The sequence below is a fragment of the Leptopilina boulardi genome, unplaced genomic scaffold (genome assembly GCF_019393585.1).
Source record: "Leptopilina boulardi isolate dan_hultmark-lab unplaced genomic scaffold, ZJU_Lbou_2.1 LbouV2_371, whole genome shotgun sequence".
Lineage (NCBI taxonomy): Eukaryota > Metazoa > Arthropoda > Insecta > Hymenoptera > Figitidae > Leptopilina > Leptopilina boulardi.
Genome location: NW_026137942.1, coordinates 3,164,347 through 3,182,139, shown reverse-complemented (window position 1 = coordinate 3,182,139; position 17,793 = coordinate 3,164,347). Strand labels below are relative to the sequence as shown.

General features: G+C 27.4%; 2 protein-coding genes across 2 annotated transcripts in view; one reads left to right on the top strand and one right to left on the bottom strand.

The window, feature by feature from the left end:
- The window catches only part of LOC127287558 (titin-like), a 39,861-nt gene that overhangs the window by 11,235 nt on the left and 10,833 nt on the right, over positions 1–17,793 (bottom strand). The window lies entirely within an intron of this gene.
- LOC127287565 (DNA repair protein RAD51 homolog 1) lies at positions 1,244–10,911 on the top strand. The gene is made up of 3 exons (XM_051314565.1): positions 1,244–1,500; positions 4,147–4,589; positions 9,788–10,911. The coding sequence occupies exons 1-3, from the start codon at positions 1,408–1,410 to the stop codon at positions 10,278–10,280; spliced, it is 1,029 nt and encodes a 342-aa protein (XP_051170522.1). The 5' UTR covers positions 1,244–1,407; the 3' UTR covers positions 10,281–10,911.

The window sequence follows — 17,793 nt, the reverse complement described above, 5'->3', positions numbered from 1 at the left end:
CTGATACTCGCACCTGAGTTTAATGGTACCACGGGGATCGGGTGCCCACTTGGACTTGTTTTTTGCTCCGGCAAATTACTTATCCTTGGCCGGTCATCTGGTGTTGGACTCATGGGGGCCGTGGTTAATAGCTCACATCGCTTAGAGCAAGATGATGGAGAAGAAGCTGAATCAACGTGATCAGATTTCTTCAAAATTGTCGACGTGTGACCGCTCCATAACAACTCGCGCAGGAACCTGCATAGTTCCTAGGGATTGGAAAGGTCCCGCCCTTTGTCGGGGGTCCGTGATGTCCTATCTAGACGATCGGAAAACGGCCGCTTTATTTTACTAAGTGAGAGTCAGTGCTTTAGAAAGATGACTATGTTGAACGAATGTTTGAACGACGATATACAGTGAGAGTCACGAATCATCCTGCAAATTTCTGAAGAGAAAGATAAGTTGAACGAGGACTAACGTCTATAGGAGTCAAGCCGTTGGTAAGTCGAAAGACCAGGTACAACGGAACCACCCCAAATTCTTTTTCGGACGAATTTTTATGGATTAACGCAATTCCCGCTGGATTATACACTCGTGGCCAGAAATGCCTACACATTTTTGTTCTTTTCTAACGCCACGAGTATACAGCAAGGGAACGTCCAAACCTCAGCTACCTATGTAGGGTTGTCATGGTAACGCATAAGAGTGAGAGAAATAAAAAATATTCTTATTTCTCTCACTCTTATACGTTATCATGACGACCCTACTCAGATAGCTGAGCTGTGGCTGCACTCTAATGGAGCGGTCACACCTCGGCTGCAGGAGCAGTTGCCAATGGCAACCGTGTAAGAGTAAGAGATATGGAAAATCTTCTATCTCTCTTACTCTTACACGGTTGCCATGGGCAACTGCTCCTGCAGCCGAGGTGTGACCGCTCCATTAAGGTGTTTTTATACCTTGTTTGGTTTCGGCAAGTGTTAAATTTTCACTGAGATTCACTGAATTTGATTGGCTTTGACAAATATTCCATTTCCATCGTGAAAATGAAATATTGTTAGAGCCAAACAAATTCAGTGATTCTCCATGAAAATATATCGCTCGCCAAAAACCAAAAAGATATAAAAGCACCTTTAAGAATTAAATCATCTGACTTGTCACATTTCGGATGTTCCATTCTATTGCAGAAAGAAATTCCCTGCTTGCACTGCTTTTTATTTTTATCCTATTGGCGACACTGCTATATAATAGTTTTAAAAGGTATATATATAGTAATACAGAAGAGAGCATTGTGGAAACCGTTACCGGCAAAAGTGATTCTTGTTTAGACCTGTTGTTCTGCTTTACTACATTGACCTTAAAATTCAAGATACTTCTTGAGTTTCTTGCACAAGTTGTTGATTTGAAAGAAAATTTTCAAAACATTTCATCATGTCGGCCGCAATGGCTTCTACAGTTTCTATTCATACAGAAGACGATTTGGATGCTTATAACAATCAAGTGAAACTACTCAAAACTTTGGAGGTAAACAATTATTCTCTTTATAGTTTTCGTGTAATTTTCTTTATTGTCTAATTTCTCGAAAGCATACCATATTTGAGTGTTGAATTTTGTTTCAATTTTTTTTGCGTTTTTTCAAAGAAAATTACGAAAATAGTAAATCGTTCTTAAAATATAATATTTATGAATAAACATTGACATTGAAGTTTGACAGATTTGTTCCTTTTAGCCCGTTAGCGACTATGTACGTAATTACGATAGATTCTTTGTATTATTTATCCTGGTATAAAGAGTGGTGTCGGTGTATCTTTGTTTGATAATTTTTTCGATTTATTATTTAATAAAAATTTATTTTATTATTGTTAGGTCGTGATTCTTTTAATTATTTTTATTACCTTTCAGTTATTTACTTTTTTCTTTACTTTACAAGAAAACAAATTTATGAAAATTCAATATACTTATAACTTAATCATAATTTTCTATAAGTCTTTGTAACCAGCTGTCAGAGAATATCAGTGATTTACTTCAAAGATTTTTTTAAAAATTGTACAAAAATTAAAATTTTTTATGAATTTTTAAAATTTCTCCCTGACTAGAACCACTGAAATTTTAATTGTTATTAGGCAACAATTTTTTTCAGACATTAAGATCTAAAAATGTATTATGTTATCAAAATTAAAAAAAAAATATTTTTGCCTACATTAGAAATTTTATTTTTTAGAAAAAATTTTTAAAATCCATATGAAATGTTTATTCAAAAATTATAAGAAAAGTGTAAAAAAATAATTATCAATGAAAAATATTTAAAAATGTGGAAGAAGTTCAATTTAAAAAAAAAACTACCAATGAAATTTCAATTAATCAAAAATTTACATTATGTAGAGTTGACAATTTTTTTCGACCTTTTATCAAACCTAGAATTAAATTCCATTTTATAGAAAATGTAGAAAAATCATTTTTGGCTGTTTTACATTTCTTTTAATTTTTTATTCAAATCCATTCGATTGATTGTTTAGAATGATAAGAAAAGTGTAAAAAAAATCGGCGATGAAAAATATTAAAAGTTGTTGAAATTTGTTAATTAATAAATATTTTTTCTAAATTTTCATGACGTAACTTTAATTTATATTTTTTTATAATGTTTTAATAAACGAAAATTTCAAAATGTTAAAATTTCATTGAAAGTAGTTTTTTTGGAGTTAAAGAAATCTTGACTTCAAAATTAAAAGAAAAGTTTTATTTGATTAAGTAGAAATTTTATTATTTTATAAATAAATTGAATAATTAAAGAACAATTTGATATTTGTATAAAGAAAATAATTTCAAAATGTATTTTTGAGTTAGACTTTTTTTTTAGAAATTTTTATGAGTTAAATCTTGAAAATTATTCTAACTCAAAATTTGTTTTATTAATTTTACTCCACGAATTAACGTCAGAACATTTTTTTTGTACATCTATTTAAAATGAAAAAATTTCTTAATTTCATTTGAAAAATTTAGTCGAAAATCTAAATTGTATTAATTTTTATAAATTAAAGGTTTAAAAGACTTGTATGAATAAAGGAACTGCAATTTTTTTTTAAATATCAATTTTAATGAATTATATATAATGTATAATTCTAATATATTATATCTTTTATTAATTTTGTTAAAAAAAGAATGAAATTAATTAATTTATTTAATAGCAATAGCTAAAAGTGATTATTTAATAATAATAATAATAAAATATTTAATAACTAATTAAATTTATCAAAAATATAAAATATCGTCTTTTTGAGACTTTTTTTTATAATGTAAAGCGACTTTTTTTGGGTGTACTTCCGAAAAGGTCCCCCCTTTAAATTTAATAAAACATAGGTATTCTTACGTATTTTGGTGCGTAGATTACGAAAATCGTAGTGAAAATTGGCGCAAATTTGATTATCATAGTAAAAACCGTAAAAAACACCATAAAATCATGATTTTTTGCGATTATTTCGTAAAAAACGCAAAATTTCGAAAAAAGTTTTAGACAAAAGTTGTAGGTCTCAAAAAAACACCATGATAATGAAAACATATACAACAGTCATGGTTAGACATATTATTTGACTCGTATATAGTATCATATTCACCATTACTCAGCATCCAACGAATTCCGCAAAATACTTTCGGCCATATCCACCCCCTCTCGCCAAGGTTTTTTTAAAAAGAAAAGCGAGCAGTACCTTACGCGGCCGAAGGCCGTGTTTACTATTCTGCGTTTACCGCTGCTGTATAGACTCCACCCCACAATTTCCGCAAATTACTTTCGGACTATTTTTCTCGAAAAATAATGACTTTTGGTAAAAAATTCATAAAACATAAAATGTGTGTTTTTTTTGAGATCTACAACTTTTGTCTAAAACTTTTTTCGAAATGTTTTGTTTTTTACGAGATAATCGCAAAAAATCATGATTTTATGGTGTTTTTTACGGTTTTTACCATGATAATCAAATTTGCGCCAATTTTCACTACGATTTTCGTAATCTACGCACCAAAATACGTAAGAATACCTATATTTTATTAAATTTAAAGGGGGGACCTTTTCGGAAGTATATCCCTTTTTTTATTGCTAAATATCTACAGCGTTTTAAAATTGACCCTGAATTAAAAAAAAACAATTTAAATAACAATTGACTTCTTTTTATTTAGGGAAATGGCATTACAGCTGCGGATGTTAAGAAATTGGAGGAGGCCGGTTACCACACGGTGGAATCTGTTGCATACACTCCAAAAAAAGTTCTTCTTCAAATTAAAGGAATCAGTGATGCAAAGGCCGACAAAATTCTCCAAGAAGCTTCGAAACTTGTTGTTATGGGTTTTAAAACAGCGACAGAAATCCATCAGAATCGTGCAAACATAGTTTATATCACCACAGGTTCGCAGGAATTGGACAGACTTCTTGGAGGTGGCATTGAAACTGGATCTATTACAGAAATATTTGGCGAATTTCGTACTGGGAAATCACAGCTCTGTCACAGTTTAGCCGTTAATTGTCAATTGCCAATTGATATGGGTGGAGCAGAGGGAAAATGCCTTTACATTGATACCGAAGGAACTTTTAGACCTGAAAGATTAATTGCCACAGCTGAAAGGTTCGTACTGTTATATATGTATTTCTTTTTATATCTTTAATAATAGCTGCTAAAGGTTTTTTTTACACTATTCTTGAAAAATATGAAATCATTTCTTTTTTACGAATAGAAAACATTTCAAATCTTAAGGAATATAAAATCAGAGTAGCCACGGGTTAGGGAAATTATGGAAAAATCAGGGAATTTTATGAAAAGTACTGGAAAAATATCAAATTTCTAAAAATAGTACTCAAATTATAATTTCTGAAATTTTCAATTCAAACTTTTGCTTCTAAAAATTATTGTCTTACATTTTTATAATTGTAGACCTCGGATCGACTTTTGAAAGAAAAAAAAGTCATTTTAGTCGATTTACATTACAAGAAAAGTATAAAAATGCCATTTTTTTATTTTCAATAAATTTAATTAATTGACATATATTTTATTATTATTAATAATTTCTTATTAGAAATAAAATAAAATTTATTAATTCCTTAATAAGAATGTTTCACAGAAATATTTTCAACATTTCTTTTTAAACCACCGAATTAAACTGAGATAAATTTTCAAGATTTCAATTCAGTTTGACAACAAATTTTGAAAAATAATTTAAAGTTACATTAAAAAAAAAGAAATTTTTTCAAGTCTGATTTATGCATATTATTCGAATTCAGAATTTCGGAAAATTTTTTAAATAATTAAATTTTAGAAAAATTTTATTAAAATATTATTGAAAAAAAAATTAATTTTAAATGAAATTTTTTGAAATAATTGAATTTCAGAAGATTTTTAATTAAAATTTTTTAAATAATTGAATTTTCGAAGATTATCAATTGAAACTTTTATAAATTTTAATTAATGAAATTTTTTTACAAGTTATAGGTAATAGGGTCAGCCGGGGTAAATCCGAACGGGGGGTAAATCCGAACGCTAATTATTTCAGCTTAATTAAAATTTTTAAAAATAAGTTCGATATGAGAAATTTTATCTCAGATCCTTTTCAAGAGATTCTAAGTATTATCCCATTTTTCGTTTGTTAATTAGCAACAGCATAAACAAAGATAACGAGTATTGCAAAAAAGATTGAAAATCAAAGATGACACTCTTTCAGTATTTTGTCTCGTATTTGAAGAAAAAGAAGCTAAAAATTTATTTTATTATTTATAATTGTTTGTTATGAATACTAGAACAGAAACTATTTTTCATTTTTGCCTTCTGTAAAATTTTATTAATAATATCAGACCGTTCGTATTTACCCAGGAAAATTGGAAAACCGGGGTAAATCCGAACGGTATTTTCAATAATTTTTTTTACATCAGAGCCACACAAAATTGTTTTTATTTCATTACACTATTATTTTAACATTATAAAAGTACATAGAAAAAAGTTTTTCTTTCTATACGTACCCTCGTTAGTAATTAATAAACAGAAACTTAATCTCTGTTCTCTCGAAGGAGTGTTTCAATTTTTTGCCAAATGGTTTGTTGAAAAAAGTTTTTCAGGATCTTAATAAAATTTGGTATTCTACGGTTTTTGGGGTCGCTAATTACCAATTTGAAGTCAGTTTTTCAAAATTCAAAATGGCGGACGAGAATTAAAAAATTCATTGGATTCGCTCGAAAATTGTTACTCGGGGGGTTTCAGGGTTGCTGATTACGAATTTGGAGTTAGCAAATTTGATCATTTTTAAAAATAAGTTTTAGGAAAGTCCGACATTTTGAATTTAAAAAATTTGACTTTTATTTTTGTATTTACATTCAATCACTCCAAAATACTTTCTGTACCAAGTTTTGCAAAAATCCGTTATGATTTGATAAAGTTATTGAAGGTTTTAATTGTGTAATGCATTTTAATTTTTAACCTGTTTGATTTTTGTATTTATATATGATGCATTATTATCGTATTTTTTTGAGTTTTTATATAAGTTTAACAATTGCAATACTTTAAATTTATTTTCCCTAAGATTTTTCTGAAATACAGTGGCGTTCGTATTTACCCCAGTATTTTAGGAAAGTTGCAAAGTATTGAGGTAAATACGAACGCTAAGTTTCCTGCGATTATAATTTATCAAAAATTTTTTCTACCCCATAAAATTGTTCTATGGAAGTAAAGTAACAACTTCATGCACCAGAATACCGGAAGTATTTTTTTTTAAAGAAAAAACTTGTGTTATTGTTGAAACTTACTAAAAGCGTTCGGATTTACCCCGGTTGACCCTATAGAGTTACAATTAATATTTTTTGAAATAATTGCTTTTTTTGAGATTTCAAAAATTTTAATTTTGTTGTAAATATAAACATTAATTAAAAAACGATTCAAATAATTGAGGGGGAATTTACTAGTTAAAAACGTGTACACTTGACTACCGGTATTACACCTCATATTACTCTTAGTACTAAGTATTACACGTTATTACAGAGTATTACACATTGTTACAGAGATATTACAGAGTTTTTTTCGTTATTACAGCACTGTAATAACTCATTATTACACGGTATTACATGTTATTACGCAAGTATTACAGGAAGAGTGTACACTTGACTACCTGAGTAAATTCCCCCTCGCAAATAATTAAATTTTTGAAAAATTGGATTAAAACTGTTGAAATAATTAAACATAAAATTATAAAGATAAAAATTTGGGAAAAAGATTACAATTGAATTACATTCAATTAGTTATTCAATTACTAATTGAATTTGGAAGAGTTCGAGTTAAAATTTTTTTGAAAGTAATTAAATTTTAGAAGATTTTAAATTGAAACTTTCATAAATTTTAATTATTTCCGTGAATTTTTAAAAACTATATTAAAGTAATTAAAAAAATTAATTTATCGAAGAATTTTAAATAAATTTTTTAGAAATAATTGAATTATAGAAAATTTTCAATTGAAAAATGTTTTAAAAAATTGAATTTTCGATTTTTGAAATTTTTAACCCTTACGTGACACACGATGCCATATTGACCCCACCGTGAAAAACTGAACAGAACTTCAAAAGTTTTCAATATTTTTTTTTGAAAAAATTTGGGGATATATTTCTTACCTTTACAATGAAGGATAAAATTATCTAAAACAAAATTTAATTTAAGACAAAAATAATGTTGGGAAATTTTCAAAAATGTGTACATTATTAAATAATAAATTGTCGCGTAGCGAATGTGTGAATGAATGAAAATTGTTCAACAAATGGAAAGGGAAATTTCTATAAGATGTTTTTGGTAATGAGAAGACGAAAGCAGAGAGTAAGTTCCTGACGAGCACAACAACAAAACAGACGCGAAATTTATACGAATTATTTTCAAATGAAATCTGCTTCAAAGTTTAATATTTATTTTATGTAATTTTAATGAAATAAACAATTGTTTTTAATTTAATGTGATTAGTGAATTCTTTTAACAAACTAACAACAAAAAAAACTAGACTCAGCCGCCTTTGCAAAAGAACCAAGATTATCCAGATTGTTAAGGTTGAACATAAATAAATAAAAAAACGTTTTGTTTAATTGAATTTTTGAAAGACTTGATTAAAGTTATTAGAAATAGTGAATTCCAAAAGAAATTGAAGTTAAAATTTTTAGAAATAATTTAGTTTTGAAAGAGCAATAGTTAAATTTTTTGGAAATAATTGCATTTTCGGAGATTTTTAACGTTTATGGGACTGAGGAAAAAATACCTTCTATGGGCGGACGAGGTACCCGGGTACCTATGTTTAATTTATTGAAGATTTTACATCAAAATGAGCAGTTCAATTAACTTTAAGTGTAGTGGACGTTTCAATGATAGTAGTAATCACATAATATGAATACACATTAAAAAGAAGTCTTATTTTAAGGCCGAAAATAGGTCTTATTTTAAGAGTCAACATTTGTATGGCAGCTTTGCTGAATTTACGCAATGCAATTTCCATTATAACTACTAGCACTGATTTTAAGACTCATCTTAAAATAAGATTTTCTTTTTGCTAATAAAAAATTATCATTTTTAGTTGATTATTAAAAAGCTGTCCATTACGTATTAAGTATTTTGTATATATTCACAATTTCATTGATCTTTCATTAAATAGTATCCGTGTATATACTATTTGTTAGATTGCAAAACAAGTACATATTTAGGCAGATTATTTATGAAATCAAATATAAAAATGTAAGAAATTTATTTTTTATTATTTAAAATACATTTTTAATACAAATTAATTCTATTCAAACTTCATTTTTATGGTAATTTTTAAGTTAAAAACTGAGGATTTCTTATGAATATTATTATTTAACTATAGTAACTAAATTACATATATTTTATAAAAAAAATTATGTGCATTACTATAAAAATTAATAAAAATTGTTTAATGTAATTTTTCATAATTTTTTAATAGAAATTTCTTCATTTATCTGCATGAAATGTATAGAGGTATCCGGGTACCTTGTCTGCCTTTTAAGGGCGAAGAAACTTTATTTATTATTTCTGAATAAATAAATAATAAAGGTACATTATAAATAATATTAAAACACTTTGTATGGATAAATTTGAGATGTCAAAAAACCTTAGGTTGATACGATTTTAAAAATTATGAAGAAATTCAATTTGAAAATGCAAAAGGTACCCGGGTACCTCGTCAGTCCCATAAAGGTTAATTAATTTTCGTAAATTAAAATTTTATAAGCTTTAGACAATAATTAAATTTTAGTGAATTTTGAATTGAAAAATGTTTTAAATAATTGAATTTTCGAAAATCTTGATCAAAATTATTAAAATTAAATTATTCAACAAAGAATTTTAGATACAAAATAAAGAAATAATTGTATTTTAGAAGAGTTCGAGTTAAAATTTTTAGATATAATAATTGAATTTCAGGAGATTATTAATTGAAACTTTCATTTTGAATTTGTGAATTTTTTTGAGAAACTTTAGTCAATAATTAAATTTTAGTTAATTTTCAATTGAAAACTGTTTTAAATCATGTAATTTTTGAAGAATTTGTTTTAAATTATTGAGAATACTTGATTTTGCAAACAAATCAAGTTAATATATTTTTTTAATAATTCAATTTTAAAAAATAAAAAAAGTCGTGCAATCCGAGGCCTGTTATTGAAAATCTCTTAAAATATTTTCAACTTTGACTGAAAATTAGGGAAAAACAAAAATAATATTTTTGTGCCAACCCTGTGAATGTTAACATTTATTCGATTTAATATGTTCTCAGAGTTTTTAATATTTTCTAATTCCAGATACAAGATTAGTGGGGATTCGGTTCTTGACAACGTGGCGTGCGCTCGTGCTTTCAACACAGACCATCAGACAAAGCTTTTGATTGACGCCACAGCAATGATGACTGAATCTAGATACGCGTTGCTGATCGTGGACAGCGCCACAGCTCTTTACAGAACGGATTATTCAGGTAGAGGTGAATTATCAGCGAGGCAAATGCACCTCGCGAGATTTCTGAGGATGTTGCTGAGACTCGCCGATGAATTTGGAGTTGCAGTTATCATCACCAACCAAGTTGTTGCGCAAGTTGACGGAGCCGCCAGTATGTTTGGCGGCGATCAGAAGAAACCCATTGGCGGTAATATCATTGCTCATGCCAGTACAACTAGATTATACTTGCGCAAGGGACGAGGCGAAACTAGAATTTGCAAAATTTACGACTCTCCCTGTTTACCTGAAAGCGAAGCAACCTTCGCTATCAACGCCGATGGTATTGGCGACGCTAAAGAATAATTTTATTTTTTTTCATTCACACACAAATTATTACCAAAATTTCGTTAGTTTCGTTAGAAATATTCTATTCTCCAGTTTCAAATTCCAGTAAATATGCTAAGAAAACAAATAGTCTTTATTTTATATGTATATATATATATTTAATCTTGTCTTTTTTGAAACTACTCTTGCATAGACTTTATTCAAAACTATAGACTATTTATTTATAGTTTTTATTTCTTAACTATTAGTGTAAGGAAAAATTTAAACTTTTTGTTCTAGTTTCAGAAATGATATAATGAAAAAATTATTTGAGAAAAAATGCTATACTCTATACATTTGTAAAGCAATACTTTTAAATAGCTTTAGAGAATTTTTTTCTATACTAAAAAAAATGTTGACGCCGGAACGTCCTAAACTGACAATAAACTTGATCTAAAATTATTCTTATTAAAAAGCGGAAAAATTCCTCTATTTTTGTAAAACTATCATTCAAGTTGAAAAATTCTCTTTTAAAAAATTTACTGTGGAAAAATAATACCAAATAACAAATATTCTGTATACAATAAGAAATTCGTATTATTATTGTATAGTAATATTATAAATCAAATAAAATAGTTTTCTACTGTAAATAAAATTTACTGAGTATAAATTGTCTAGAAAATTCGTTAATCTGGATTCTAGAAATTCATGATTTGCACATTTCCATTTTATATGAAAACGATTTGACATGTCGCTTTTTTTATCTTCTTTTTTTGTATTAAAAACTGCTGGACAGCTGTAAATTTAGTTTTTTATTTTTTACAAAAAAAATTAATGAAATTTATTAATTATTAAACAATTATTTAACAAATTTTTAACTAAAAATTTTCTCTAAATTAATTACACAGGTTTACAGTAAAATTGTCACTCGAACAAAACATTTTTTTTCGATTAATATGTGTTTTTTGAGTAAGAAAATCATATTTTAAATTTTTTTCCCTCGTGCAATTTTTTTGTAACAGCAAATTATGCATTTTCCAGGTGTGACGTCACTTAAAGTCACCGGTAGAGAAAGCAGTTAATCCAAATGTAAAAAATAAATCACCATTTGAAAGATAATTAAATTACCTTTCAAACCATTGGTCAACCAATAAAATCCATTCAATATTGTCAGAGTTACAGTCGATCAAAGTTCAAATTTCAAGCAAATTTTAATGATTTTTAGACATTCGACTAACTTTCGCTAATTTTTTCAAAGTCAAACAATCAAAAAAAGGCAAGTTTTAAATTTTTTATTAATAATATATTTAATAACGAAACTTTTAAGCCTTTATAGACCTCGATCGGATAAAAAATGACAATTCTACACTACATTTTATTAAACAAAGTACTTTTTCACTTTTAATATATTTTCAAGTGATTTCGATCTATATCAGTTTTGTATAAAATTAAGTTAAGCGAAGCTCACTAACATGAGTACTCGGGGGTTTTCGGGGTCCCTGATTACGAATTCGAGGTCAGTTTTTCAAAATTCAAAATGTCGGATCCAATATGGCGGACAAAATTTTAATAATTAGAAATGAATTTTGAAAAACAGACCTCAGATTCGTAATCAGCGACCACGAAAACCCCCGAGTACTCATTTTGGTGTGCTTTGCTTAACTTAGTTTTATACAAAACTGATATAGATCGAAATCACTTGAAGATATACTAAAAGTGAAAAAGTACTTTGTTCAATAAATGTAGTTTAGAATTGTCATTTTTTATCCGATCGAGGTCTATAAAGGCTTAAAAGTTTCGTTATTAAATATATTATTAAAAAAAATAATTTTAAACTTGCCTTTTTTTGATTGTTTGACTTTGAAAAAATTAGCGAAAGTTAGACAAATGTCTAAAAATCTTTAAAATTTGCTTGAAATTTGAACTTTGATCGACTGTAACTCTGACAATATTGAATGGATTTTATTGGTTGACCAATGGTTTGAAAGGTAATTTAATTATCTTTCAAATGGTGATTTATTTTTTACATTTGGATTAACTGCTTTCTCTACCGGTGACTTTAAGTGACATCACACCTGGAAAATGCATAATTTGCTGTTACAAAAAAATTGCACGAGGGAAAAAAATTTAAAATATGATTTTCTTACTCAAAAAACACATATTAATCGAAAAAAAATGTTTTGTTCGAGTGACAAAAAAAATTTGAAATTTGTAAACCTGTGTTATTTTTAATAATTTTAATGAAATTCTTCACAAAAAAGATTCCGAAAATATTGAAAAAATCGTTTGCCCACGATCGGGCTAGGCTTTAAATTTTCGTACAAGGAAGTAATTTTTTTGAAAAAATTTGGAAAATTTACTGTATCAGTACGTCAATTAAGAAAAATGACTTTTTATCTTTAAAACTTAAAAATTTGATAGTACAGTAGGACTCCGGTTATCCGAGCTAATGTGGACCGGACCTACCTCGGATAAGGCGAAAACTCGGATAATCCGAATTGTTATTACAATTTAACATTATTATTGTTTAAACAATTATTATTTATTACAAACGGGAAAATAATATTGTATATCTTCCATAATAATTTAAACAATTTGAATTTATTAAAAATAAACTCATATTTATAAAAAACTAAAATTAAAAATAACTCGGATGAAGTAGACTAGACTCAGATAATACAGAAATTCCTACTGGGACACCACCTCGGATAATCGAGACCTCGGATAAAGCGAGCTCGGATAAACGGGGTTTTACTGTAATATTATTTGAAAAAAATTTCGTTTTTTTTTTAAAAGTACGTTTAAAAAAACACATTTTTTGAAAAAAAAACTTATAAAATTGATGCTATATGGGCAATTTTTAAACTACGAGCACGCATTTTATTTATGGATCCATATGTTAGAAATATATTCAGGAACTATAATTTTTTTGAGTGAACCATTTTTCTTTAATGCTGAAAGAATTATAATTAAAAAAACTTTTCGAAAATTTTATTTGTCAAAAATTCATATTTCACAATGAAAAACAAATGAAGACTACTAAAGTTATCAATAATTTACCTATTTTCATGTCGATTCTTTTAACCATGAAAATTTCAAAAAATTGTGAATTTTTTACATTCTTTTATTGTTCTAGTTGGAACACATAGTTAGCGTTTGTAAATAATAATATTAAAAATAATATTTACCGTTCACGCAAAGTTTCAACTATAATTATCTTTCAAGCTGTGAATGTGCAATAAAAAAATGTATAAATTTAAAGTGATTCACGTTTGAAGGTATTGGCATAATTATTATTATATTATCTTTATTTTTGAAGGCACGCGGTTTAATTAGGTCTTAATTTATTCGTTTTTTTCATCAGCAATAAACTCGTTAAAAAAAAAATCTGAATTGCTTTACCGCTGAAAGCACAAAATGAAAAAATCTCTGTAACTTCCAGTTATTGAAAAATGTGAGTAACACTTTTTGAATTGTTGCCATTTGGATTTAATTAAGGGCAGATGTTTTTTTCAGTGTGTAATATATTTTTCATCATCAAAAGTTTCATTTATCATAATTTTTAGATGATTTCCTCTTACGCTGAAAAAAATATGCTCATGAAAGTCGAAAAAGTTACCACAGTAACAAGTCGAACTTGATCTTTTAAGCTCTTAAATGATTTTTTATTTCACAAAAGCAGTATGAAAATTATGATTTTATTAGCTTTTTCTGTTAAATATATTATGAAAAAGATATTGATGCCAAGAAAAAATTATATGTGATTAAAATAATTTAAACCAGAAGTAACATGAAATCGTACGGTTCCGTGGATTTGCCCATATATATTTGCTATACTACTCTAAAAAAAAAAATCGTGTTGTACATTAATTTTCCAAGAATTTAATGTTTTTTGTTCATAGAATACACAGTTATTTCAATTAAAATTTATTTATTATTTCACAAGAAAACCATAAGAACAACAATTATTAACACGTGCTATTGCAAAACTTCTGCTTGACATTATGCTTCTCTTTTTATAATTATTTTGGTACTGCTTTTTCTACTTTTTCTTCTGGTTTTTTGAGATTTTTTCGTGCTTCTTCTAATGCCTTAAATCCTGCTATGGTTTTATTTCTAATAGCATCAGAGACTCCCTTTCCTGGGGCTAATTTAATTGCTGATAATTCATCACATATTGCTTTCAATAATGCATATAATGCTTCTTCTGTTGGTGCTGTAGTCAAAGTCGTTTTTTTCTCCGCACAGCAAAGTTGACAACAATTGTCAGAACTAGCCTCAGAATAATTTCCAGAACTTTTGATATTTTTTCGTGCTTCTTCTAGTGCCTTAAATTCTGCTATGGTTTTATTTCTAATTGCATCAGAGACTCCCTTTCCTGGGGCTAATTGAATTGCTGATAATTCATCACCTACCCTGGCGGATTCGATTTGCGTAATGTCTACTTAACTAAGCGGACTTTAGGTAGACATTAGGTAGACATGTAAAAAAACGTATAAAAAAGCTATTAATCGACTTATTATGATAAAAAAAGTTGATAAAAGGGTAAATGAATGTTTATAGAGTAAATTTGTACAAAATTTGTAATTAATAAAGCAATAAATAATTAATAATGAATGGAAATGTGCGCGAGGTACCTGATCAGTTCAGCTGTACAATTATTTTCGTGCTATTTTCATGAAAAGAATATAAATTAACGGCAAAAACAATTGATATTTATAAAAAAGTGTAAAATTGATTTAATTTGAGTGTTTGCAATACGAATTATTAAATAATAATTAAGTTTTTATCAAATGTGAATAGTGTTGTGAAAACCTGTGAAAACTAATGAGTTACTACATTACCGATCGCATATGATAATAAAAAGTTCTCGATGAGAGTAACAAAAAAACTGCAATCATGTCCGTAATTTTGGACGAGAAACAATTATGAAATCAATAATTATTTGTATAACTTTATTCTGCATTTTAAAATTCACTTTTTATTTTCTTTCAAAGCAAAAGCTTGGAAGAAAACATGCTCGCACTGTATTGTAAAAACTGGTGGCGCCATCTCTCATATGCGATCGGTACCCTGCTAAAAATAAAATCACAGAACGTCAAAAAATTAGTCAGGATCTCTGACGTTTTGAGACTGTTTTTGTTACGATTGCAGTCACAGAACACCACAATAAGTGAGGTTTAGTCAAAGAATTGTCAATAGTAGTCAGATTTTTTATGAGGGTCGGAGACCCTTTTTTTTGGCCATGCCATAAATCATTAAACCCTGTGACTATTTGTGATGTTAAATGACATTTCTTTCTATAAAATAGTTTTGAAGATTCCTGACTTACTTCTCATGAATTCTGACTACAAATATTTAAAAATTAAAAAAAATCAATATTTTATCATTAAAAAAATAAATTATCGCACAACATTTTTTTATCTTTACGTTACACATACTTAATTATTATTTTTACAATTTATTATATTTATTTACTCCTATCGAAGAAAATCTCGCAAACGCAGGGAATCGAACTCACAACCTAACGAACGCAAACCGAATACCTAACCCCTGAGCTAAACTAACCTAACTGAGATCTTAAAAATAGAATACGGTTTTATGAAAATAGAATTTCTTATTACTTTTTTTCAATTTTATCAACATATTTTGTTGATGATTATTATTATTATTTTAAAAAAATTTTATAATTTTTAAAAATTAACAAGTAAAGTTAAAATAGGTATATTGTTATATTGATCAAAAAACATTTGTAGTCCAATTATCATATATTAATGTATTCAATTAATAAAATTTGCTTCAGCAAATGTTTAATTAAACAAAAAATTCGTATGTAAATATTATTTGAATTCGAACTTAAAAGAATATGTGTAATATAGAAATAAAATAGTCTAGAATAATAAGATACTGTCGAATTGTCTCAAGTAAACTCTGAGCGAATTTTATCAGGTTTTTCGCTCACGTTTTAGCATATTCATTACTATTATAATTAATTATAATGATAAGAATTAATTAATATGCATATATTAATTACTATATTATTAAAATTCAATTTAACATAATTCTTCCACAAATCAACTAAATAATTACTAATTTTAATTTCTCTTTTTAGCATACTGCACTATAATTAGATGGAATATTTGGTTCAAATCAAATTTATATTTAGTGAAAACTGGATCAAATTCGCTCAGAGATTGATTGAGCGATCAATTCATATATTCTATTTTACTCTCTAAATTTGAATCAGCGAAACGTCGCTAATTTGCAGCTATAAGTATGCAGCTGATTCAAACAGCGTATATACACTGATGAAATAGTGTATATGCACTAATTATCAATGTATATACGCTGTTTGAATCAGCTGCATACTTATAGCTGCCCAATCAGCGATTTTCCGCTGATTCAAATTTAGAGAGTACAAGAGACCAGAATGTTTTTGCTCATCTAGTTGTAAAAAAATAAACTTTTATGTGAAATAGCCAGCGATTTCTAATTTTTTTCAAATATATATATAATAGAGTTAACACAGTGGTAAGAATAGGTTTTCAACATATGTTGCTCTCCTATAACTAAATGTCCCTTTTCTGTCCTTGTCTTACAAACGTGATTCCATATATATTATATGTACGTTAGAAAAGGACAAAAAGAAAAGTATAGGCCTAAAGGATCTTTTATGGTTTTATGGCTTTTCATTGCAAAATTAAAAATTGTTGCATGTGAAAAAAATAATTTTTAAATATTATATTCGTAATGTACATGTTAATACAATTACAACGATATAAAATTTTTTGCAAATATTTTTAAATTATTGAGAATTAATTTTAATTAATGGAGTATTTATTGTATAATCATTATGTAATTTTAGAGTTTTTACATAATGTTTTATATCATTGGAAACGTTAAAATCTATAAATTACAAATATAACATTTAAAAAAATATTTATTTAAATTTAAATAATTTTTTATTTTGCATTAAAAAGTCATAAAACCTGATGGACCCTCGAAAGGACCCTTCTATTGGAAAAAGGGAATATATAATATAATAGAGTTATATGGTGGGTTTGAGTGGCCTTGGTACCTCTCTTGGAACCCTTTTTACAAAAAAAATGAAACGTAGTGAGAAATAGTCACTTTTTAGAAAACGTCAGGCCCATAAAAACTATTTAAGTCAGAATTAGTCAGCAGCATCACAAAACATCAAAATAGTCTCAAAACGTCAGGATTTCTGACGTTTTGAGACTGATTTCTGATTTTATTTTTAGCAGGGTAATGTAGTAACTCATTAGTTTTCACAGGTTTCCACAACACTATTCACATTTGATAAAAACTTAATTATTATTTAATAATTCGTATTGCAAACAATAAAATTAAATCAATTTTACACTTTTTTATAAATATCAATTGTTTTTGCAGTTAATTTATATTCTTTTCATGAAAATAGCACGAAAATAATTGTACAGCTGAACTGATCAGGTACCTCGCGCACATTTCCATTCATTATTAATTATTTATTGCTTTATTAATTACAAATTTTGTACGAATTTACTCTATA

Bases quoted from the DNA above. Each gene is read 5' to 3' on its own strand.
- LOC127287565 (XM_051314565.1), top strand. From the start codon at position 1,408: ATGTCGGCCGCAATGGCTTCTACAGTTTCTATTCATACAGAAGACGAT. The intron at 1,501-4,146 runs GTAAACAATTAT...CTTTTTATTTAG, and splicing joins AACTACTCAAAACTTTGGAG to GGAAATGGCATTACAGCTGC. The intron at 4,590-9,787 runs GTTCGTACTGTT...TTCTAATTCCAG, and splicing joins TTAATTGCCACAGCTGAAAG to ATACAAGATTAGTGGGGATT.